A 26,041-nucleotide genomic window follows, 5' to 3' on the forward strand; every position below is an offset into this window, starting at 1 on the left:
TGCATCTATTGAGAGGATCATACGGTCTTGTTCTTTCTTTTATTAATGTATTATATCACACTGATTGATTTGCAGATGTTGAACCAACCTTGCAGCCCAGGGATGAATTGCACTTGGTCGTGGTGAATAATCCGTTTAATGTACTGTTGGATCCTATTGGCTAGTATTTTGGTGAGCATTTTTACATCCATGTTCATCAGGGATATTGGTCAGTAATTCTCCTTTTTGATGGGGTCTTTGTCTGATTTGGGGATCAAGGTAATGGTGGCCTCATAAAGTGAGTTTGGAAGTTTTCCTTCCATTTCTATATTTTGGAACAGTTTCAGAAGAACAGGTATTAATTCTTCTTTAAATGTTTGGTAGAATTCTCCTGGGAAACTATCTGGCCCTGGGCTCTTGGTTGGGAGATTTTTGATGACTGCTTCAATTTCCTTAGTGGGTATGGGTCTGTTCAGGTTTTCTATTTCTTCCTGGTTCAGTTTTGGTAGTTTATACATTTCTAGGAATGCATCCATTTCTTCCAGATTATCTAATTTGCTGGCATATATTTGCTCATAATATGTTCTTATAATTGTTTGTATTTCTTTGGTGTTGGTTGTGATCTCTCCTCTTTCATTCATGATTTTATTTATTTGGGTCATTTCTCTTTTTGTTAAGTCTGGCCAGGGGTTTATCAGTCTTATTAATTCTTTCAAAGACCCACCTCCTAGTTTCATTGATCTGTTCTACTGTTCTTTTGGTTTCTATTTCATGGATTTCTGCGCTGATCTTTATTATTTCTCTTCTTCTGCTAGGTTTAGGCTTTATTTGCCGTTCTTTCTCCAGCTCCTTTAGGTGTAGGGTTAGGTTGTGTATTTGAGACCTTTCTTGTTTCTTGAGAAAGGCTTGTATTGCTATATACTTTCCTATTAGGACCGCCTTTACTGCATCCCAAAGATTTTGAACAGTTGTGTTTTCATTTTCATTTGTTTTCATGAATTTTTTAAGTTCTTCTTTAATTTCCTGGTTGACCCACTCATTCTTTAGTAGGATGCTCTTTAGCCTCCATGTATTTGAGTTCTTTCTGACTTTCCTTTTGTGATTGAGTTCTAGTTTCAAAGCACTGTGATCTGAAAATATGCAGGGAATAATCCCAATCTTTTGGTACTGGTTGAGACCTGATTTGTGACCTAGGATGTGATCTATTCTGGGGAATGTTCCATGGGCACTAGGGAAGAATGTGTATTCCGTTGCTTTGGGATGGAATGTTCTGAATATATCTGTGAAGTCCATTTGGTCCAGTGTTTCATTTAAAGTCTTTATTTCCTTGTTGATCTTTTGCTTAGATGATCTGTCCATTTCAGTAAGGGGGTATTAAAGTCCCCTACTATTATTGTATTGTTGTTGATGTGTTTCTTTGATTTTGTTATTAATTGGCTTATATAATTGGCTGCTTCCATGTTAGGGCATAGATATTTACAATTGTTAGATCTTCTTGTTGGATAGACCCTTTAAGTATGATATAGTGTCCTTCCTCATCCCTTATTATAGTCTTTTGTTTAAAATCTAATTTGTCTGATATAAGGATTGCCACCCAGCTTTCTTTTGATGTCCGTTAGCATGGTAAATTGTTTCTCACCCCCTCACTTTCAATCTGGAGGTGTCTTTGGTCTAAAATGAGTCTCTTGCAGATAGCATATCGATGGGTCTTGTTTTTTAATCCAATCTGATAGCCTGTGTCTTTTGATTGGGGCATTTTCCCCATTTACATTCAGGGTAACTGTTGAAAGATATTAATTTAGGGCCATTGTATTGCCTGTAAGGTGACTGGTACTGTATATTGTCTCTGTTCCTTTCTGGTCTATGTTACTTTTGGGGTCTCTCTTTGCTTAGAGGACCCTTTTCAATATTTCTTGTAGGGCTGGTTTCGTGTTTGCAAATTCTTTAATGTTTGTTTGTCCTGGAAGCTTTTTATCTCTCCTTCTATTTTCAATGACAGCCTAGCTGGATATCGTATTCTTGGCTGCATATTTTTCTTGTTTAGTGCTCTGAATATATCATGCCAGTCCTTTCTGGCCTGCCAGGTCTCTGTGGATAGGTCTGTTGTCAATCTAATGTTTCTACCATTGTAGGTTACAGACCTCTTGTCTCGAGCTGCTTTCATGATTTTCTCTTTGTCTCTGAGACTTGTATGTTTTACTATTAGATGTTAGGGTGTTGACCTATTTTTATTGATTTTGAGAGGGATTCTCTGTGCGTCCTGGATTTTGATGCCTGTTTCCTTCCTCAAATTAGGAAGTTCTCTGCTATAATTTACTCCAATATACCTTCTGCCACCCTCTCTCTTTCTTCTTCTTCTGGGATCCCAATTGTTCTAATATTGTTTCATCTTATGATATCACTTACCTCTCGAATTCTGCCCTCGTGATCCAGTAGTTGTTTGTCTCTCTTTTTCTCAGCTTCTTTATTCTCTATCATTTGGTCTTCTATATCATTAATTCTCTCTTCTGCCTCATTTAACCTAGCAGTTAGAGCCTCCATTTTTAATTGCACCTTATTAATAGCCTTTTTGATTTCAAATTGGTTAGATTTTAGTTCTTTTATTTCTCCAGAAAGGGTTTGTTAGTATCTTCCATGCTTTTTTCAAGCTCAGCTAGTATCTTTATAATCGTCATTCTGAACTCTAGTTCCAACATCTTACTAATGTCCATATTGATTAGGTCCCTGGCAGTTGGTACTGCCTCTTGTTCTTTTTTTTGAGGTGAGTTTTTCCATCTTGTCAATTTTGTCCAGAGGAAAATAGATGAATGAGAGAACAAAATGGTAACAGGATAACAATGACCCCAGAAAAATATACAATAAACAAATCAGAAGAGACCTGAAACTAGGGGAAAAGAAAGGGAAAGAAAGAAAAGAGCAAAAAAAGAAAGAAAAAGTAAAAGAACAAAAACCAAAAAAGAATATGATGCAATGTGATCAGGCTGGTGAATAGATCAGTGCCACACACTAGATTTTGGGTGTAATTTGGTCTGTTAAAAGAAACTGCCTCCCAAAATTTTAGAAGGAAAAACTTATATATGTACAAAAATAAGGGTAAATACGATGAAGTGATGGAGTATGACTATAAAGATGAAAATTATAAAAGATTTTATAAAAGGAATTGATAAGTTGGTTGAAAAAAGAAAGAAGAGAAATTTAAAAAAAAGGGGGGGAGAGAATGTGATCAGGCAGGAGACTAGAACAAAGCCATATGCTAGAGATTTGGGGTATATTTTGGTCTGTTAGAAGAAACTGTATCCCAAAATTTTAAGGAGAGAACAACTATATATACATACCAAAAATAAGTTTAACTACAGTGAAGGGATAGAATGTGACTCTAGAAATGAAAAATAAAAAAGATTTTTTTAAAAAGGGCTTGATAAGATGTTGGTTGAAAAGGGAAAAAGAAAAATTAAAAAAATAGAAAAAGAAAAAAATTTAAAAAATTAACTTTGAAAGACTAAAGAATCCTGGGAAAAAAGCCATGAATTCTATGTGCAGTATTCCCCTAGTGCCGGAGTTCTGTTGTTCTCATTGATCGGTAAACTTGGTCTTGGGTGGCTGTTCTTGCTGATCTGGGGAGGGGCCTGTTGCTGTGGTTCCCAAATGTCTTTGCCGGAGGCGGAATTGCCCTGCTCTGGCCGGCCGGGGTAAGTAATCTGCTTGGTTTTGCTCTCAGGAGCTTTTGTTCCTTGCAAGGTTTCCGTACAGCTTTGGAGGAGGAGAGTGAAAATGGCAGCCTCCTAATCTCTGCCCCGGAGGAGCTGAGAACTTGGGGCCCCGCCCCCAGAGAAAAGCAGTCAGTCACTCCCATCTCCCCAGTCTCTGGCCGCTCTCTGTGCTCACCCGGCCTGTGACTGAGTGTTTCTATCTCTGGCACACGACCCGTGTGGAGTTCCAAACCCAGCAGATCCCTGCGGTGCGCTCCTGCGCCGCTCCTCCCCGGGGGAGGAAGGGGAGCCTCCCCGGATCTGCCGCTTGTTGGGTCCCTGCTGGAGGAGCAGTGGCCTGACTGTGCTGCGGATCACAGTTTATGGCCACCCCGAGCTGAGAGCCCGTGCCTCGGCTTCGTCTCTGCAGCCGGCTTCCCCGCTCCGATACCTGGGAGCTCTGCCGCACTCAGGTACCCCCGGTCTTTCTGTGACCCCGAGGGTCCTGAGACCACACTGTCCCAGCGAAGTTTCCACCCCCCGCTTAGCCACTGGAGGACATCCCTCAGTGGAGCAGACTTCTAAAAGTTCCGATTTTGTGCTCCGCAGCTCTAGCACTTGCCAGAAGCGGCCGACGGAGGCCCCCTCCCCCGCCATCTATCCTCCCGAATATGCCTCGGATTCACTTCTCCGCACGTCCTCCCTTCCAGTAAGTGGTCATTTCTCTGTTCAGAGAGTTCTTGCTATTCTTTTCTTCAATCTCCTGTTGAGTTTGTAGGTGTTCAGAATGGTTTGATAACTATCTAGCTAAATTCCTGGGACCAGACGAAATTTAGGTCTCCTACCAAGTATAATCAGTTTTTATAAATTTTCTGTTATCTTGATGTGGTTTTGGAATATAGATGACATTTGGTGGGGTGAAGTCTGGAGCCGACAACCAAGAAAGAATTCTTGAGAAATCTTTGGTGCAAAATGGTGGTTTTATTAAGGCACAGGGGGACAGGCCCCATGGGCAGAAAGAGCTGCTGCCGGTCGGTGATATTATCTTTGTTTTAAAGATGACCAAACTGAGGCCCTCTTCTCTATACTCTGGGTGATCTAATCTATTCCCTAGGATTAAATACTTTATACTGTTGATTCCCAAATTTATATCTCCAACCGAGATCCTTATCTGAGCATCTGATTCATATTTTCAGTTGCCTTCTTGATTTTTTCATGTGGATGTCTCACAGATATCTTAAACTTAATTTTTACAAAAACAGAATCATTGGTTGTAGCTGATGCTATTGGTTCCCTATTCAACTCCCTTTCCTCCTTTTTTCTTATTGTTAGAGTCTTGATTTTGTTGGGTCTTTTATACCCCTCCTCACCATGTGGCTCAGGGGAAGATGACCCTGTTCCCAGTTCTAGTAGATCTTAATTGATCTAAGCTAACATGATTATTTCATTTCTCAGATCAATGATAGGTTTAAGATAAGCATGTGAGTCTGAGCCATTGAGAGATGTCTGCTGGCAGGGATTTTTCTCCCTTCCAAGTAGTTCCTAGGCAATATGTCCTTTTTCTTCCTCCTTATATTGTTGTCTCTGAATATGATGCTCAGAACTGAAAGCTATCTTGCTACCACTGTGAGAATGAAGCCAACACCAGAGGAAGGCAAAACAAGGAGAACCACTGGAAAGGAGAGCAGAAGACTTAACAAATCAAATCTGGCGTCGTCCTTCTCTTGACTTCCTATTATCTGAGATTAACTTCCCGATATCTGTTGATTGGCTCAATTGGAGTTGAAGTTTTTTTTTTTAATTATTATTTTTAAAAGATTTTATTTATTTATTTGACACACAGAGAGAGCACAAGCAGGGGGAGTGGCAGAGGGAGAGGGAGAATCGGGCTCTCAGCTGAGTAGGGAGCCGATGCGGGACTTAATCCCAGGACCCTGAGATCATGACTGGAGCTGAAGGCAGATGCTTAACCGACTGAGCCACCCAGGTGCCCCAAAGTACTTTATTATTTATAGCCAGAGTTATCCTGATAACAATTTTCACCCCTAAAGTGTTGACCTCCTTTCTTCTCCATTTCACTAAATGGCCACAAGATCTACCTAGTAGCTCAAGTGGAAATTCTGGGATTCATTATTTTACTTCCCTTCACCTACTTCATCCAAAATCCATCAGTAAGTACTGCAACTTGGAGAAGAGGAGTAAGAGAGAGGGAAAGCACAGAATACTATTACTCTGAAATTTCTATCCTGTTTAACTGGGAGAATGGTGAAATGATAGCAGTGTGACATAAGGGGTCAGGAAGAGGATCTCGTTGAGGAGGCAGAGAAGATAAATTTCATAACTTGTTGAGTTTGTCTCATTGCTTTTCATTACGATTTGAATTAGAAGTTAAAAGAGGGGGCACCTGGGTGGCTCAGTCGTTAAGCGTCTGCCTTCGGCTCAGGTCATGATCCCAGGATCCTGGGATTGAGCCCCACATCGGGCTCTCTGCTCCGCGGGAAGCCTGCTTCTCCCTCTCCCATTCCCCCTGCTTGTGTTCCCTCTCTCGCTGTGTCTCTCTCTGTCAAATAAATAAATAAAATCTTAAAAAAAAAAAAAGTAAAAAGAAAAACCCAGTATATTAGGGGGAAAAGTTAGTCTTGGAGAGAATATGTTTAATTAGAAAATGCAAATTTTCTAATATAAATAACTTGTAATTTTTTTCTCCTATGTAGTGTATATATAAAATAAAGTTAAATAAAATCAACAAATCATAAACTTATAATAAACTTCTCCCACAGTGTATGTAATACATGTACTACATCTTTTTTTTTTTAAGATTTTTATTTATTTATTTAACATACAGAGAGAGAGAGAGAGAGCACAAGTAGGCAGAGCGGCAGACAGAGGGAGAGGGAGAAGCAGGCTTTCCGCCGAGCAGGGAGCCCAATGTGGGGCTTGATTCTAGGACCCTCGATCATGACCTGAGCCGAAGGCAGCCGCTTAACCGACTGAGCCACCCAGGCGCCCCCATGTACTACATCTTGTGGTTGATTAATCCATCATCCTGATATTGACAACTAAAATTCAACAACTAATGGACATGTTACATTCTTATATATTGTCAAGCGAAAAGCCAGAGTGAAAACCCATATATCCAGCAAATTTTAGAGAGGTTTCTTTTTTTTAAGAGAGATTTCTATCACAATTTATGGCACTACCAACTATTATATGAAATTCTTTGAGCTGTATGCAACTTTGACTTTAAATTTTAGTATATATCCACAAACATTTATTACATGTATATCATGGGCCAAGCACTGTGCTGAGGTTGCAGATACAAAGATGAATAAGAGACAATCCCTTCCTACAAGCATGGAAACAAATAACTATAATGAAATGTGATAAGTGCTGTAGCTGTAACAAGTTATAAGCACTTGTTTTCACTATAGCATTTACTACCAAGGCTGTAGAAACCTGTTCATCTACTCTGTGCATATAACATTATTCTCTGATGCAGATATTACCTCCTGTTATTCTCCCAGGGAGTCATTGTGCTTACTCACGACAAATTCTAAGTAGCTCCAGGCCTATTAATATAAGATATGAAAACTCTGATTATAGAGAACCGAGCTTGGGAGACATGTAAATATGTTCACTCCCTTTGCTATATCAAGTAAAAATGACATATGTTCACTCTCTGACAATTACGGTTAGAGTTGGATTAGAGGCTTTAATCTATGTCAAGTGTAAAGATTATTCTACATTATAATAAAGATTCACATTCTATTCATAAAAAAGAACACGGATTTTGTAGTGAGGAAAGCTTTTACTTTTCGTAATCTGTAAAGTTATATCAGATTAAATGAGAGGAGGAAATGAGGACCAAGAGCTAAAAGGCAAAAATGGGGGTGCCTGGGTGGCTCAGTCGCTTAAGTGGCCGACTTGAGTTTGGCTCAGGTCATGATCTCAGGGTTTTGAGATGGAGCCTGGTGTCGGGTTCTGCACTGGGCTCTGTGCTGGGTGTGGAGTCTGCTTAGGATTCTCTCTCTCCCTCTCCTTCTTTCCCTCTCCTCCATCCTCCCTCCTTGCTCACACACTCTCTCTCTCTCTCAAAAAAAAAAAAATATATATATATAAAATAAAATAAAAGACAAAAAGGGAAGAGTACAGAGGAAAGAGGAAGATCTTACCACCAACTGGGCTTGGATTTAGATGCTCGATAGCCGCCTAAAATACAGCTCACTCGTTCATTAGTTCATTCAATCAATATTTACTGAGTTCTCAGAAACAATAGTCATAATAATAATAGTAGTAATAATAAAAAAATAATAATAATGATAACAGTCAACACTTATTGAATGCTTACTACTTGCCAGAAATTGTATGATGCTCTTTATGCACCTTATCTATCATATTTACACCTCAGGGGTAGGTATTATCCTTTTTTTTTTTTTAAAGATTTATTTATTTATTTTAGAGAGCACATGAGCAGGAGGGGCAGAGGGAGAGGGAGAGAGAATCTTAAGCAGACTCCACGCTGAGCGTAGAGCACAACGTGGGCCTTGATCTCATGACCCCAAGATCACGACCTGAGCTGAAACCAGGAGCCAGACACTTAACTGATTGTGCCACTGAGGCGCCCCAGGAGGTATTATCCTTATCCCCATTTTACTGATGTGGATTTTGAGGCACAGAGAGATTGAGGGCTTTGCCCAAGGTCATGAGTAGTAAATGGCAGAGTCACAATTTGTATCAAGTCATTTGCTCTTAACTGCTATGTATGTGCCATTCACTGTGCTAGCCTTTAAGAGATTTAAAAGTAAATATGATCAGAGTCCCTGTCTTCAAGGAGTTCACAGTCTATTAGGAGAAAGAAAGTGCAAATAATTGCAGTGCAGTGTGATAAATACTACAATAAAGATATGTAGAATGCAGTGATTGTATCAAGGAAGGGATGATTAATTCTGCTTAGATGGGAGTGGAGGGTTGATGAAATTTCAAAGCAGAGACTTGTGAGCTAGGATTTAAAGAATAAGGTGTTTTTAGGCAGGCAGAGTGGTTAAAAAGGTAGAGGGAGCAGCATGTGCAAACACTAAGAGAACTTCAGGGTGGGGTGAGGTAGTGGGGGGGTGAGAGCCAGGAGGAGGACTACAAGGATTTGCCAGGCAAGTGGCAGAAGTATGTGGAATTCTTTGAGGAACCACAGGGTGGTCATTTCATGGCTTCTCTTACTGTGTGTAAAAGAAAATTTCTATTACAGCTTAAAGCAAGTCTACATAGTTGTAACTTGAAATAATAAGCCTTTAGAATTTATCAAGTTTTGTTAAGTACTTTAACAATTGAAAAAATAGGGCGCCTGGGTGGCTCAGTTGGTTAAGCGACTGCCTTCGGCTCAGGTCATGATCCTGGAGTCCCGGGATCGAGTCCTGCAACGGGCTCCCTGCTCGGCAGGGAGTCTGCTTCTCCCTCTGACCCTCCCCCGTCTCATGTGCTCGCTCTCTCTCATTCTCTCTCTCTCAAATATATAAATAAAATCTTTAAAAAAAAAACAATTGAAAAAATAATTCCATGAATTTAAATGATGAGTTACATTGTGCTAAAATTTTCTCTGATCCTTCTCAGAATTCACAGATATATTTACAGCTTTAATCATTGTACCTACCGCTGGGTTCTGTCTTTTACACTTGAGTTCTCTTATATTTTTGTACATTGAAATCTAGTGTTTATAGGTTATGAAGGATTTGAATGTACTGATATACCATGTAGTTTTTAAAAATATCCAGCAATTTCAGAATTATTATTTCAAAGTTTTCAATACTATAAATAGTTCGGCTATAAACACCTTTGTAAAAATTGTTATTCTTCCTTCTCCTGTCTCTAGTTGATTATTCCCCTTGGAATGTGGATTACTGGGTCAAAAGATACACTTAGTATTATTGTTCTTGTAAACATAATGATGAGGTTATTTTTAAGTGATTAACCAAACTCTTATTTTAAAATAGGCACTTCAGTTGAAACCAGGGTATTTTCCATTGAACTAGACATATATATATAATGATATAATGAATATTTTAGTAAAAGAAATATAACAAAAAAATTCTAAAACTTATTTTAAATCACAAAAAGTACAATAATATAATAATATTATATATAATATGATAATAGGGTTGTTGTGGATACTAAAAGGAGATAATATATATAAAACACTTAGCTCCTTATCTGACACATTATATTTACTGGCATTTATATGCCAGGCATTGTGCTAGAATTTTGTATGCAAAGTTGAACAAAAGTAGTTTCTGTTTTCATGGAGCTTATGTTCTAGAATATAGACAATAAATAGATATACTGTGTTAGACGGTGATTGTGCTAAAGAGAACAAAGCAAGTGGGGGTGGTTCAAGTATGTTGTATGGGTGTTATTTCTTTATATAGAGTGTTTGGGGAAGTTCTCCTAATATGGTGACATGTGAATGAAGACCTGAAGGAAGGGAGTCAGGAAAAACAGTTCCAAACAGATTTGTATTTGGCTATATGGTTAAATTTTTGAGGACAGGGATCATTTCTTTCAGATTTTGATAGCACAGTAAAAACTGTGCAGGAGGCCTGAAATATACTCCATTCTGTATTAGGTGCTGGAGTAGGTGTAATCATCAAAAAATCATATGACTGTTTATTTATTTTGATCATCAGTTTTCCTCTTAATTATTTCACTAAAAAAATCAACATTTAATTTTTTGCATGCTAACACTTTCACATGATTCAACATAAAAAGGCATTCAGTGAGGTCTTCCAGTCTTCCCTGTGCCCATCCACACAGTTCCCATTGCTCCCAAAAGGTAACACATTAGATTTTTCATTATTCTTACAAAGATTTTTTTAAAAAATACGAATAGATAAGCCAATACATATTTTACTTAAAGTAAACAAAGAAAAACCTTGAACAATCAGAAACTTTCCAGAAGCTTTTTTTTTTTTGTTAAATCAATCACACTTTGCCCCAGGTGCATCTGCGACCAGCTTCTGGCCCGGAAACAGGAAGTTCCCCCGGGTGGGAAAGGTGAACCGGAAGCTGGTGAGTGAGAGGCCGGGAGCAGTGAGAGGCAGACGGCTGAGGTAACACAGAGTGGCTTCTAGTTTGCAGGTGGGCTTTTCAGAAGCCGTTCTAATCTTTTCAACTAGCGCCCATTTAAGGGTTTAACCTGCATTTCTGGCCGCCTGACCTATCCTTATTTCTGGCCGCCCAGTGGTTGACTTCCCCGGAAGTCTCCTGACTTGTGTTGGTGGTGTCTAGAATCTTCCACCCACTCGACCAGGGAGAGGCCTTCACCCTTGGACCCCGCTGTTTTGCTTGGGCTTCTCAGGGCTTTTCCCGAAGCGGTATCGAGGCTGCCGGTTAGTAAAGTGAGTCTTGTCTATTCATGATAGGGACGCGCGGGAGCATCCTGTACGTGTGTTTTAGGTTTTGTTTGTTTTGTTTTTAAACCTCATGTTTGCATTATGAATAAATGTAATAATGATCATTCTTGTGAAAATTTTTCAAACAAGTCTGGTGCTTAAAATTTGCAACATTTTGAACTGTTGGAAGTGAATCTCGATTTTGTTTGGTGGGTGTCACTTTGCAGAATGTTTGAAGCATGGTGTAAAATTCTGCCGCAGAAAGCAGTTGCCGAAGTGTGTAAATCCCCAAGGAAAATTTCGCCAGTTTTCTTTATTCTTACAGTAATGTTATTCCTTCTGAAGTGCCTTGCACAAGCAAACTGAAATGGAATTTCCCTGGGAATAAAATGACTGGCCTGCCAATCCCCATAATGCTGAATTATAGATTTACATTATTCATGTTATTGTTTTATCTTCCATTTACCTTTGCTTTTGGAAATAGTGATAACTCTCAAGGCATTTATGGGAACCTTTATAATCAGTACACTCATTTAGAAAGAAAACGTGAAGGTTCCATTAAGACTCTTCCACTTAGGGGCGCCTGAGTGGCTCAGTCGTTAAGCGTTTGCCTTGGCTCAGGTCATGATCCCGGGGTCCTGGGATCGAGCCCCGCGTCGGGCTCCCTGCTCAGTGGGAAGCCTGTTACTCCCTCTCCCACTCCCACTGCTTGTGTTCCCGCTCTCTCTCTGTCAGAGAAATAAATAAAATCTTAAAAAAAAAAAAAAAGACTTCCACTTAGAATAATGAGATCCTTTTACTTTTGGTTATTTGCTGTTTTGCCTTGGTTGTGATAAATGCCTATGGCTGTGTTTGTTTTGTACCTTGAAGGAAAAACCCTTATGAGATATTCCAACCTGAAAATCAGCAAACATTATGTGGGTGAAATTTATTCTACAGTCCTTCATAATGATCTTTTCCAGCCATTTCTTAAGCCAATTTTTGTGTTCAAACCCTCCCTGGTTTCAGGGTTGACCTGAAGTAGTTCTTGAATTCCTCTTTTTTTTTAAGGATTTATTTGAGAGAGAGTGCGAGAGGGGGTAGGGGCAGAGGGACAGAATCTCAAGCCGTCTCCACACTGAGGCAGAGCCCTACCAGGGCTTGATTCCAGGACCCTGAGATCATGACCTGAGCCAAAATCAAGAGTTGGGTGCTCAACGGACTGAGCCACCTAGGCGTCCCAGTTCTTGAATTCTTAAGAATTATATTCCCCACTTGATTTATCAAGTGTGCTAATGTAAGTTGAGAGAGTTTTTTTTTTTTTTTTTAAGATTATTTATTTATTTATTTATTTGAACAGAGAGAGACACAGCCAGAGAGGGAACACAAGCAGGGGGAGCGGGAGAGGGAGAAGCAGGCTTCCTGCTGAGCAGGGAGCCCGATGTGGGGCTTGATCCCAGGACCCTGGGATCATGACCTGAGCTGAAGGCAGTCGCTTAATGACTGAGCCACCCAGGCGCCCAGAGAGAGTATTTTTCTATACTGCTTCATACCACAGTATCAGGAAGGAACCTGGTTATCAGTTTTTATATTATAGTGCCCACTAGGTGGCAGCATAGCGTTTTTAGTTACCTTAGCTTTGACTATGGATTTCATAACTACTGGTGCTGTAATAGTGTTTTTCTGATAGTAATAGACATCTTTCATATGTTGAAAGTTTATTACATGCCAGGCACTGGACTAAATGCTTTATGAGCATTATCTTATTTAAAACTAAAAAAAAAACCCATTCCCACACTCGGGGACCTAAGCCTGATGCAGGACTCGATCCAGGGGTTCCAGGATCATGACCTGAGCCAAAGGCAGTCGCTTAACCAACTGAGCCACCCAGGCACCCCTGGAACTCATAGTATTCTTAAACTCTCTGATTATAGCCTATATTAAAAAATACGTTTTACATGCAGGCCAGTATTAATGTGTATATACACCTGAAATACTGAATAAGACAGACGAAACAATTACTTACCTTTAGTTATGAGCAACTTACTTTTTTTCTGTTTTATTTCTTTCTAGTCTATTTTTAAATGAAATATCTTTGTTGAAGATAATATTCTTTTTTTTTAATATTTTATTTATTTGACAGAGAGAGGCACAGCGAGAGAGGGAACACAAGCAGGGGGAGTGGGAGAGGGGGAAGCAGGCCTCCTGCCGAGCAGGGAGCCCGATGCGGGGCTCGATCCCAGGACCCTGGCATCATGACCTGAGCCGAAGGCAGATGCTTAACGACTGAGCCACCCAGGCACCCCGAAGATAATATTCTTTTATCAGTCCTGGCAACACATTTCTTATTGGGAAATTATCCTTTATAATCAATCAAGCCACTAGCAAAGTAAGAACATAGAAAATTTCATGTGAGAATTTTTAGAATTTCCCAAAATACATTCTTTGGGACACATGTTCCCCAGAATATTAGTTTGCATTTTGAATTATCAAAAAAAAAAAAAAAGTGTTCTGTGGTTAAGATAAACTTGGGAAGTTGGGGTTAAACTTAAACAGGTTCTAACTATGCTAATGGTAATCTCCAAGATGGGGGGTTAGTAGGCAGTATTTCCCAGATTTATTTGATAGTGGAATCTATTTTTAGAGATGTATTTTGTGGACCTCGTGCCCTCTAGACTTTAGAAAATGATCATGTAGATGACTAAGGAAAGATGTTTTTGTTGTATGTATTTCGGGTGAGATTTTTACTGTAAGTTATTCATGTAATTTTCATTATTTATTTTGTTTGCTAATATGGATGTGACAGAAGTATGTCAGGAAGCTGTTCAGCTTTCTGTTTTCTTATGACCCATGGAAACTTTCTGTTAATAATAAGAAAAGCCTTTATGAAAAATCTCTGGCACTGATTAATATAAACTAAAACTTTTATTTTCAGTTTAAATTCAATAAGCAATAAATTTCCAGGTGTGTTAGAATCCCTCTTACTAGGATATTTTGGAAATTTACTCTTGTTTTTTCCTATTTGGAAAAATTTGCAGTTTAGTATAATTAAAGATTTTAAGTGGTTAAGAAATACTTAAAGGATTTTCTTATATTTTATGTATAAAATGACCAAAATTAGTGTTTATGTATTTGATACAAAGATCTCTGTTGTATTGCTTTAGATTAGTTGAATTTATAGTACTTTTATTTTTTTAATTAAAAAAAGATTTTATTTATGAGAGAGCGAGCATGAGCACTTGAGCCTGAGAGAGCAGGAGCACAGTGGGGGGAGGGAGAAGAAGGCTCCTCACTGAGCAGGGAGCCTGACTTGGGGCTCCATCCCAGGACCCTGGGATCATAACCTGAACTGTGAAGGCAGATGCTTAACCAACTGAGCCACTCAGGCACCCCAAATTTATAGTGCTTTTAATAATATATTTCATGTTGGTTTCATATAATCATCCTTATGGAGAGAATTTCCAATTCTCTCATTTCCTTCATACATTTCAGAGCATTCATTTTTAGAATTTAAATATTAAATGAAATCCCTACTCCTTTTCTTAAAACGAGAAATTTGCAAAGATTTTACTGCGAATAGAGAATATTTTACTCATAATAGTGTAAAATATTTTCTTTCAAGAAACTCAGAGTGTTTTAATAATTATACATGATTTATAGTAATATAAGAAATTATTTATCAGGTGTCCCCCAAGTGCATTTCCCTATGGAGCTTAATAAACCTTCTACAAACATCAAATGCTTAATGAAAAAATAACATTTATGGCAACATTGTAAGTTGACATAACAAAGTGCAAAATTATCTGGAACAGACAATAAGAATGGGGCAATAAATATAATAATCATATGATGTGGGCAACAAGTACAGTTCAGTAAAGGAGAGGTGGTGTAAACTGGATTCATGAGAAAAGTTTCACAGAGGAGATGAAATTCAGTCTGATTTTTAAATTGCATTTAAACAGAAAAGATAGAGGAAAGGCGCCTGGGTGGCTCAGATGGTTAAGCGTCTGCCTTCGGCTCAGGTCAGGATCCCAGAGTCCTGGGATCGGGTCCCGCATCGGGCTCCCTGCTCCTTGGGAGCCTGCTTCTCCCTCTGCCTCTCTCTCTCTCTCTCTCTCTCTCTCTGTCTGTCTTTCATGAATAAATAAATAAAATCTTAAAAAAAAAAAGAAAAGATAGAGGAAGGCATTCTTTATGAGAGAGCAGAATGTGTGAAGGTATTAGCTCAAGCTCCTTAACATGGAACGAAAGACCTAAGACCTGTGTGCATCTCTTCTTCCAGCCTTACCTGGTAAATTCTATCCTTAACCTGTTTTTAGGTCTTCATTTAAAATGATGTTGTGTCCATCTGTGCCTTTGCTTATGCTGTTTTTCCCCTCTAAAACAGTTTTACCTCATTTTTCACTTTGCTAACTTAACTTTTAAGATTTTTAAGCCTCAGCCCAGAGGTCACTGCCCCCAGGAAGTCTTAGACCTTTTCCATTCTTCCTTGATTTTTCCCTTGCTGGATTAGAAGTCCCTTCTTTCTGCTGTTATAGCACTTTCTAAGGATCTCTACCATTGCACATGACCATATTATATTATAATTATTTTCATACATCTGTATCTCGCTACCAGAGTTTCTTCAGGACAAGGGCTCTGCATTATTTATTTTTAAAGATTTTATTTATTTATTTGACAGAGAGACACAGCGAGAGAGGGAACACAAGCAGGGGGAGTGGGAGAGGGAGAAGCAGACTTCCCGCGGAGCAGGGAGCCCAATGCGGGGCTTAATCCCAGGACCCTGGGATCATGACCTGAGCCGAAGGCAGGTGCTTAATGACTGAGCTACCCAGGCGCCCCTGCATTTTTTTTAAATAATTACATTTTGAATATAGAAGGGGCTGAATAAATGTTGAATGAATGAATTTTTTTCCTTTTATTTGTTTACATTAGTATTTTCAGGCTTCAGGATTCTCTGTAGGTTCTGGCATTTTGAAATTCATTTAATAACAGCAGGTTTATGCCTGATTTTATAATGTCCTGTTCCTTTGTGGAACCTCAGTAATTTTTGTATCTTGGCCTTTTCACTTTATTTTTCATTTTGCTTTCTAAGAAAGAAAGAAATGTTGTCCTTCACCCACCCAACCAAGGCTAATCATTCATCAGTGTATTTCACCTCTACTCAATACTCAACTCCTATACGTCACTTCTTCAGTTATCCCCTCTCTTCTCATTTAATTCCTCAATCTTTACTGACTTCTTTCTGTAAAATGTAAAATGTTCCAATTTCTCTCCTTTCCCTGCCTTTCCTTGATTACTTATGACCTTAAACTCTCTTATATCTCACTTCCCACCTTAGTTTGTGAAAACTGTTCAATGACTTCTACTTTCTAAATCAGTTTGTGTCAGTAAGAACTACCCTCCTATCCTTCAGCCATATTTGATTTTCTTTGGTCAGGGTCTATATCAAAATCCTTTTTTGCGAACTATTTCTTGAATTCCTCAATAGCCTGAAATCCCTTCTCTATAGATTAATTAAATCAGATTTTTACTGCTAGAAGTGTTGCTAGACATCATGTACTCTAATTTGCTATTGTACTTATAACTATTTTGGTAATAAGACATATTTATAAATTAACAAATAAAAATTAAACTTAGTTTAGCATCTTTATAGGTGAAGTAATTGAGGCTTGGGCACTATGTGCTTTGAATTATTTCAACACTTAGAGCACCCTTTTTTTCCTGTCATGTTTTATATCATGCCTAGTATTATCATGTCTGGGCTTACCCTTATTTGAATGAATGCTTTATCTACCTTTCTAGACTTTGAAGGTAAAGACCATTCACTCAAATTTGTATCATTTGCATTTTCTTAAACAGTTGTGTTAAATTATATCAGTCTTGGTTCTTTATTGTCTCTATATAATAAGTCTAATTTTAAAAAATCCAACTGTGGACACTTTTCCATCTTCCTCCATTACACAATTATTCTTCCATAGGTTTTTCTAGGATTGTGATATATTTCTTTTAAAGTTTATCACAGTTACAGGGCACACTGATTGTACATCCCACCTTGTTTGACTCATGGTTTCCAAATATTATCCTCCTCACCTTTTCCAAAGGGTAGGAGTTATCTAGTCAATTCATTGCAACATGCAATGCAACAAATATTGAGTGCCTGACTTTTGTAAATTATTGTATTAGTCAGTGTGAGGACACAGAAATGAGAGAGACTTGGCCACTAGTCAAGGAACTTAAAATATAAGGGCTAACATAACTATTGCTAGTACAAGATAGAATATGAGTGCAAATGTACTCAGTTCCTATTTGGCACTGTCTTATACATAAAAGACTCTTTGGTCCTTCACTTCTAGAGGGGATACACTTTAGGAAATGTAATATTTATAATAGTATTATATAATAAAGCATCTTGATGGAGTTAAGGTGGTTTCCCATTGAGTGTTCCCAATCCAAGATCAGATAATTAAATAACGTTTATATATTTTTAGATCATGTTATGGCATTTTTTTCTGAATCTTTTCCAATCTACACACACACCAGCATGTGTATAATTAATGAATACAGTTTTTCATGCAGACATTCACTTTTTGTGACTGTCATCCAAAATTTACATTTAAATATTAATAATTACTTATGAAGGAGATAGGCTTATGAGACTGATTTAGCATTCAGTTCAAGTCATAGGAGTGTTCCTAAGGATAAAAGGCAATATGATGAAACCAATTTAAGTGCTAGTTAGGGAAGAAACAGAAACTTGGAAGTACTAGCTCTTTAACAAAGAATTTGGGGGGGGATTTCTTTCCATTTAGTTACTGAGAAATCAAATTGTTTTTATATTTGTAAAGCTGTTGTTGATGATTTTGCTTATATTCTTTGAATGTTTTAGCTAATGTCAAATCCTACCAGTTGTTATTATGTGAAATGATAGTGTGAAATTGATGCTGTTATAGTATAACAATAAGGACGTGACTCATGTATTTTATGTACACGTGCATTCAACTGTAGTGACAAATGGCTTCATGCTGTGTGATTAAATGCATATTAGCGTTTGCCCTAGGCATTTGATTATTACCATCTTTACTTCATTACATTACCACACTGTATGGCCATATAATTTATAAGATAATACACACATCACTTTGTTGCTGATAGGAATTATTCTGTTTTATGGATGGTGTCCTTTAATTTTGCCTTTCATGGATTATAAAATTGGTTAATATCTGCTGAAGTGAATCACTGGAGAAGCAAATAAAGATGTTGGCCTCAGGTCACAGTGTCATTTGTGATACTGGCAAAATCTTACAGGCTCATTTATCCCTGTACATGATTGATAACAGCATGGGTTAAATGGAGAAAGCTTTGCTTCTATTAAAGGATCATCATGAATGAAGACCTCCCACTTAAAAGTCAGGCATGATGAGAAGACAAGAGACTATCTACAGGTCAAATTAAATAACTTAAATAATTTAAGTAGAATGACAGTGTAATTTGTCCATTTTGTGTTATTACCCTGACCCCTATCAGGATTATAGGCTAACTTCCTTTCCCCTGTAGAGTATTTAAGATGTAATTTTTAATAAATACTTTCAAAGATATGAAAGCCTTTAGAACGCCTAAGTTGTGGTAAAATATAGATTTTTATTATGTAGTTTTGAAAAAAACTCCTTTTAAAAAAATGGCAATACTTCCAAAATATAAAATCAGTGATGTGGCGAATGCTGAGGTAAGGTTTCAAACATTTTATAATAACTGGCTTTATTTTTTGACACTTTTAAATAATGAAATTATAACTATATTTATTATGCTATAAGCATATTATAAATATTTACAAATATGATAAATAATAAACTTATATAAGGTACTATAAATAAATGAACTAGTTGTAAGAGTTTGTTATTAACACTTTGGAGCCAAATGTTAAAAATAAAGATATAGTCAGCATCCTTTAATGATTTCTTTTCTATATAGAATCATTATTTGAGTTTATTCAAATTGTGTTTCGAAATAGGGAAAAGCATATGCATTTTTGGAGATTGCTGTAATAAAATCAGTATTGAAATGTGAGAGTATTTTGATCTATAGAGTGAAAAGTAAATGAGACCTCAAATTAAATATTTCATATCTCCTTTAAATGACCAAATAGGCGTGTTTCGTCCATACTAGCATCCTCATTTCTTGTTCACTAGCTATTGAACTGCTATATGCCAGGACTTTAATACATTACCTCCTTTAATCCTCATACCCTGTAAAGTATCATTATCACTGTTGTATAAGTAAGGAAACTGAAATGCAACGAGGTCACACAGCTAGTAAGAGAAGGCAGAATTTGAATCCACATCTGTTGTGGATTCTTATAGGAGTCGACAAAAAGACATATGTCTTTTTCAAAAGCACACAATAAAAATCTGTATTTTTGCACAAAATTTCAAAACTTGTTTCTCATTTTATCAAGCTGTCTATAATAGTATCGTAGAAACTATTTTGGGGGGCACCTGAGTGGCACAGTTGGTTAAGCATCCAACTCTTGGTTTTGGCTCAGGTCATGATCTCCGGGTTGTGTGATCGAGCCCTGTGTCAGGTTCCACATTCAACGGAGAGTCTGCTTGGGATTGTCTCTCTCCTTGTGCTCTCCCACTTATGGTCTCTCTCTCTAAAATAAATAAATCATTAGAAAACAAAACTATTTTTGGATTCTGGCCCACAGTAAGAAATATATTTCACATTGTGATCCAGTACACATGCATGTATTTACATTTATATATAAGTAATATGAAAGTTTAATGAAACTTACTATATGTGAAGATTGCAGATAGAATCTAATCTAGGGGAACCTGGGTGGCTCAGTTGGTCTTGGTTTCGGCTCAGATCATGATCTCAGGGGTTGTGGGACTGAGCCCACGTTGTTGGACTCTGCTCAGCAGGGAGTCTGAATGTCTCCCTCTGCCCCCTCCCACTCTCTAAAATAAATATTAAAAAAGTCTAATCTATTCTGTTCTTTTTTCTTCTCTTTCATAAAAATGCTGCTTGCAACTAAACTGATTTCATATATCTCTCTGCGGGTTCTCAACTGAAGTAATTCTGTAACAACTTAAAACATAATAATTTTTTTTCTCCATTATATATACTCTTTATAGAAAGCAGAATGGAGAAAATATCACTTGTGCTTTGATCACTGAAAGATAACTACAGTTATCATATTGATGTATTCCCTTTCAATATTTTTTTATGACATTTATATGGGTATGGTTTTAATCATGATGCTTATGTAATTTTGAATCCCATTTTTTTTTTTTTTTAAGTAGGCTCCAGACTGGGCGTGGAACTGGGGCTTGGAACTCACAACCCTGAGATCAAGGGTCAGACCCTTAACTGACAGAGCTACCCAGGCGCCCCTTGAATCTTAAAAAATTTAGTGTGTACTTCATCAGTTACATGTGTACATAATGTAAATAATTAAAATTTTTTTACTGTTCAGGAAAAACAGTAATTTATCCTGGCATTTTCTCTTCTCCAGGGCAACTACTTTAAACTCTTTTAGCTTATTCTTTAGCCATTTACTTCCACATGTCTAAATATGTGGGATGCGGGACTCCATTCCAGGAGCCTGGGAGCACGACCTGAGCTAAAGGCAGACACTTAACCGACTGAGCCACCCAGGTGCCCAACAAGTTTGCCATGATTTATTCTCTAATTTCTCTATATGCTTTTTAGGAACTTCCAGGGTATAGTTATTGGACCTTCTGAATTAATCCTCTAATTTTTCTTCAATTCTGTATTTCTTTGGCTTTTTGCTCTTTTTGTAAGATTTCTTCAATTTTGTCTTTGTTTCTACTAAATTAAAAAAACTTTATTTCTGAGAATCTTCCTTTTATCATAGCATCTTTTTTCATAAATGCAATATATGGTCTTATCTTTTAGTGAGAATATTAAAGATGTTTCTTTTGAAAGTGTTCCTTCTGCTTAATCTTTGCTTCCTCTAAATTGCACTTAAAATTTTTTCATTTGTTTTGGTCTCTGTGTTTGAAATTAGACACTTACCCTCAAAAGTCCATTGATCTTTAGCTGTCTGCTGTTGTTTAAGGATGAGGCACCAGAAAAGTGGGTTGGAAGCTCTAAACGTATGGGTACAGCTTATGGACTGTGGTCTTTAAGGTAATCCAACTAAAACATTTTGTGCGAAAGCTCCCAGTATCATATTATTTATGTCTTTTCTCTTGGCCCAAATTCCCTTGAAAACACACTTCCCATCTCCTGCTTCGAGAGCTGTCTGGCTGTCAGCCGCTGTGGGAGCCCTGTAGAGGAAGAAGGCTGGTCAGGCAGGGCTGTTTCAACATTTGGTATGTACACTTTTCAGTATAGTAGGTCCCCGCAACCCCTGAGCTGTTATCCCTTATTGTAGAGACTCTCTGCTTTTATCACCTTTAGAACAACTTCTGATCTGTCCAGATGAGGGAAGGGTAGTCATCTGGCTAACCAGAAAGAGAAAGGGAATCTGGGGTCTAACCTCTTCTTAAATAGACTTCCAAGAAATTGTCCTGTTTACATTTGCCTTCACCTTTAGAGGTTCTGGTATCACTAGACCTTTGCAGGGGTGGTGAGGAGGGAGGGACCAGGGAAGGGGCATAGGGAAGGGGGCTGAGTGATGTAAGTCAGATTGCTTCCCAGTTTTCCGTATTACTGGCTTTGCTTTCTCAGGTCTTGTAAATACTACTCCTCCTCTATCTGCCTGCCAAAAAACAGTATTTTTGTTTTTGTCGCATTTCTCATTTGCTTTACCCAAGGTTTATGCCTTAAATTGCCTGCTGTTATTTTAGTGGGGCTGAACTAAGCACTTGTGTCAACCTACTATCTTATTTAAAAAGATTTTTGATTGATTTATTTGAGAGAGAGTACGCACGAGTGGGGGGAAGGTCAGAGGGAGAGGGAGATGTAGACTCCCTGCTGAGCAGGGAGCCTGATACGGGGCTTGATCGAAGGACCCTGGGATCATGACCTGAGCTGAAGGCAGATGCTTAACCAACTGAGGCATCCCCCCAACCCACTATCGTGAACTGGGTTCTGTTTTTGTTGTTCTTTGCTTTTTATATATATATATATATATTTTTAAAGATTTTCTTTATTTGAGAGAGAGAGAATGAGAGAGAGAGAGAGCACAAGAGGGAAGAGGGTCAGAGGGGAGAAGCAGACTCCCTGCTGAGCAGGGAGCCCGATGTGGGACTCGATCCCGGGACTCCAGGATCATGACCTGAGCCGAAGGCAGTCGCTTAACCAACTGAGCCACCCAGGCGCCCTGTACTACAGTTAAAAAGTGTGTTCTCCCCCCTCATTGTAAATTCAGAATATACAATGCAAACTGGCCTTTCAGCTACATGTGCTATCATTCTCATGTTATAAATGAACATGTTCAAGTTAGGTATTGGGCCAAGTCCTCTAAGTGCTGGTGCTCTCTTTCACACTTTCTGAGGGGAGTTGGCAGAGGGTCTCAGGCCCTCATACCCTTACTCCTAGAATCTGTTAGGTGGATTTCTGATGTACAGGTAAGGAGGTAGGGGTGCTAAAGCATTTACACCCAGACCAGAAGAGAAAAGCACTTGTTAGCATTTAATGAACGCCCTCAAATGTGGCTTCAAGCTACTAGAACGCAGGCGCCCCCGACACCCTTAATCTTCTCCTTTGCTCTTCTACTGAAGAATTTGGCCTTCACGATGACAGGCTGTTTTGGGAGTTTTCCCTTTCCCAAAACTTTGTAGTAGCCCGATCGCACCACATTAATGATAGGAGCAGCTCCAGTCTTGTTTTTGGCAGCATTTACCCGTGTCTGCTCACTGACCAAGGTCCACAGTTTATCAAGGTTGACAGTTGGGCAGAAGCTCTGGTTCCTCTTTAAGTGGTAATGTCTCATACCAACTTTTCCAAAGTATCCTGGGTGATATTTGTCGAAGTTGATCCTGTGGTGATGCATGCCACCAGCATTACCCCGGCCTCCTGGGTGCTTCCGGTGCTTGCCGATGCGGCCGTGGCCGTGGCTCACGTGGCCCCGAAGTTTCCGGGTCTTCCTCAGTCTGGATGGCATGTCGGCAGCTCAGACCGAAAAGCGTTCTTTGCTTTTTATAAAACAAACATTTTGTTGTTATAAACTACACAAACACAATATTGAGAGGCAATATAATGTAGTGGTTAAGAATACAAGCCTGGAAGCAGATTATTTAGATCTTGGTTTAGATCTTGGTTCCATCCTTTATGTGTAACCTTGGGCAAATTACTTAATCTCTTTATGCCTCAGTTTTTTCATTTCTGAAATGGAAATAGTAACAGTAAATATCTCATAAAGTTGTTTGGAGAACTAAATATAGTGTTAAGAGTGTCTTGCATAGGGGCGCCTGGGTGGCTCAGTCGGTTAAGTGGCTGCCTTTGGCTCAGGTCATGATCCCGGGGTCCTGGGATTGAGCCCCGCATCGGGCTCCCTGCTCAGCAGGGGGCCTGCTTCTCCCTCTCTCTCTGCCTGCCTCTCCCTCTGCTTGTGCTCTCGCTCTCTGATAAATAAAATCTTAAAAAAAGTGTCTTGCATATATTAAGTGTTCAACAAATATTAGCTGTTTTCGTTTCAAGTGGCTGCATATATTGCACCGGGTAGTGATAACGTAATTGATTATTTTCTTATTCCTAGACATTTAGGTTGTTTCCAATTATTTCTTGTTTTTATTAATAAGTAGTAGTAAGTATGTTAGTGTGGAAATTTTTCTACATTTAGGATTTTTTCTTTTGAATAGATTTTCAGAAGTGAAGTGAGTATACATCTGTATAGTTTATGACTCTTGAGACATTGCTTTTCAAAGGATTGTTATATTTCTACCAGAATTGATTGAATGCCAGTTTCACCATCCCTTTACTAGTACTAGATAGTATTTTTTAAAGATTTATTTATTTATTTTTAGGGAGAGGGAAGGAGAGAGCATGTGCGTGAGAGGGTGGAGCAGGGGCAGAGGGAGAGGGAAAGGGAGAGAATCTCAAGCAGACTCCCCGCTGAACATGGAGCCCACTGTGGGGCTTGATCTCAGGGCCCTGAGATCATGACCTGAGCTGAAATCAAGAGTCAGATGCTTAATTGACTGAGCCACCCAGGTGCCCTTGGATAGTAATTAAAAAAAAATCTGCTAATTTGATAAGTAAAAATGTTATTTTAATATAGTTTTTTTTAATTATGAATATGGATGGCATTGCCTTTAACCCAAAGAAAAAAAGAAGTGGGTTTACTCTTGTATTTTAACCCACTTAGAGATGTGTGGTAAGCTATTTATTGACCCCCATACATTCTTCCTTTTTCCTGCTAACAGTACCTGACACTTTCCTAAAAAGTCCTTACTTTCTCAGGCATAGTGATGTTGGTGAGATTAACCTGGATTGGCTTCACCTGCAGCTCCAGAGGTTGAGCTCGTTGAGCTGTGCTTCCATCAGTCCTGAGTTCAGTAATTGATTCAGGGTTGGAGAGGTAACCTGTGCAGCCCCAAATAGGTAACTTTAGGACTTTTATCAGGTTGCAGACTCTCTTTTACTTGTGGGAAGAAGGACCAAGGAAGTATGTAGCTCTGGTAACTGCCTGCAGCCATTTTGTCATTATAAAAATGATAGCCTATTGAGAATGTAGCCAGTATCAAGGTAACATAGGCAAAAATTAAAAGATTAACAGTTCGGGTGCTGGTTATATTGCTTGCCTGAAGTCAAGCTTAATTCAAGACTTGAAGTCAGACAAGCCATACGTTTCCTTTTCTTTTTAAAGCCAGTTTGAGTTGTATTGTCTATAACTGCAACTCTTACACTGCTCACTGAGTTAGCAGAAATAGTTGGAAGAGGGCTCCCTACTTTTTTCAGCTCACATCATGGCACAGTTGGAACATGATAACACAGTATTTGTCGAGTGCGGAGGGGCATGCGGACAAAGTTAATCCTGGCCAATTGCAACCAGTTCTGGGTTGAAACCAAGAGTTGGATGTTTAACCGACTGCGCCACTTAGGTGCCCCAAAGTGTTTCCCAGGCTGTGCCCAGCCTTTTGTACAACTGAGAGGAATAATAATTACTCTCTAAACCAGTAACTTATTCATAGCACACTGTCCTCCCACACCAGTTGGAAATCTCTGGGTTAGGACAGAATATTTATAAACTTAAGACCCTGGGATTGATTCTCATATGCTTTGCTTATTTTGCTTCTTCTACAACACTCCTGACTCTGATCATAAATTTTAAGAGTGTACCAAATGGGGAAACAAATCTTCTTAATCATACACCCTGGTTTAGATTTTGGGAATACTTGCAAATTTGGGATATTTAGCATTAATTTTCTCTGATTCTTTATACAAAAGATTAGAGTTGTCACCAAGTTTCTGATTTTCATTTTTGAGGCCTGATTAGAGCACTCATCATTTTATATAGTCCTTTAAATCAGCATTTGGTGAATTAAAACAAGTAAGCAAAAAAATCTTTTCCTAGACAGGACTGAAATTTCCCATATATTTAGAAAATATTTAGTGACATGGGGCGCCTGGGTAGCTCAGTTGTTAAGCGTCTGCCTTCCGCTCAGATCATGATCCCAGGGTCCTGGGATTGAGCCCCGCATCAGGCTCCCTGCTCTGCGGGAAGCCTGCTTCTCCCTCTCCCACTCCCCCTGCTTGTGTTCCCTCTCTCGCTGTGTCTCTCTCTGTCAAATAAATAAATAAAATCTTTAAAAAAAAAGAAAAGAAAAAATATTTAGTGACCAAGTAATTATGGCATGCTCAGGTTAATTTGTATCAGCGGTTTTCACACTTCAGTGGACTTGTTGAATCAGAATTGTTGGGCCCCATCTGCAGTTCTTGATTCAGTAGACCTGAGGCCCTGGAATTTGTATTCCTTTTCTTTTTTTTTTTTAAGATTTTATTTATTTATTTGACAGAGAGACACAGCGAGAGAGGGAGCACAAGCAGGGGGAGTGGGAGAGGGAGAAGCAGGCTTCCCGAGGAGCAGGGAGCCCGATGCGG

The 26,041-nt window shown here is 38.7% G+C and overlaps 2 protein-coding genes across 5 annotated transcripts in view; one reads left to right on the forward strand and one right to left on the reverse strand.

The window, feature by feature from the left end:
- Window positions 1-26,041, forward strand: part of CCDC73 (coiled-coil domain containing 73) — a 181,735-nt gene that overhangs the window by 27,281 nt on the left and 128,413 nt on the right. For 3 of the 4 annotated variants that reach the window (XM_073904792.1, XM_073904793.1, XM_073904794.1), the window contains one exon: window positions 4,278-4,377. The gene's annotated coding sequence lies outside the window, so the exon portion shown is untranslated. Of the gene's footprint in view, window positions 1-4,277; window positions 4,378-10,684; window positions 10,794-26,041 lie in introns of those variants that run through there. The other variant, XM_025878478.2, reaches the window with a different exon arrangement.
- Window positions 22,156-23,120, reverse strand: LOC112829598 (large ribosomal subunit protein uL15-like). The gene has a single exon (XM_073904788.1). The coding sequence runs from the start codon at window positions 23,100-23,102 to the stop codon at window positions 22,656-22,658; it is 447 nt and encodes a 148-aa protein (XP_073760889.1). The 5' UTR covers window positions 23,103-23,120; the 3' UTR covers window positions 22,156-22,655.

This window comes from Callorhinus ursinus, unplaced genomic scaffold (genome assembly GCF_003265705.2).
Source record: "Callorhinus ursinus isolate GAN/ISIS: 27379988/994484 unplaced genomic scaffold, GSC_fseal_2.0 scaffold21, whole genome shotgun sequence".
NCBI lineage: Eukaryota > Metazoa > Chordata > Mammalia > Carnivora > Otariidae > Callorhinus > Callorhinus ursinus.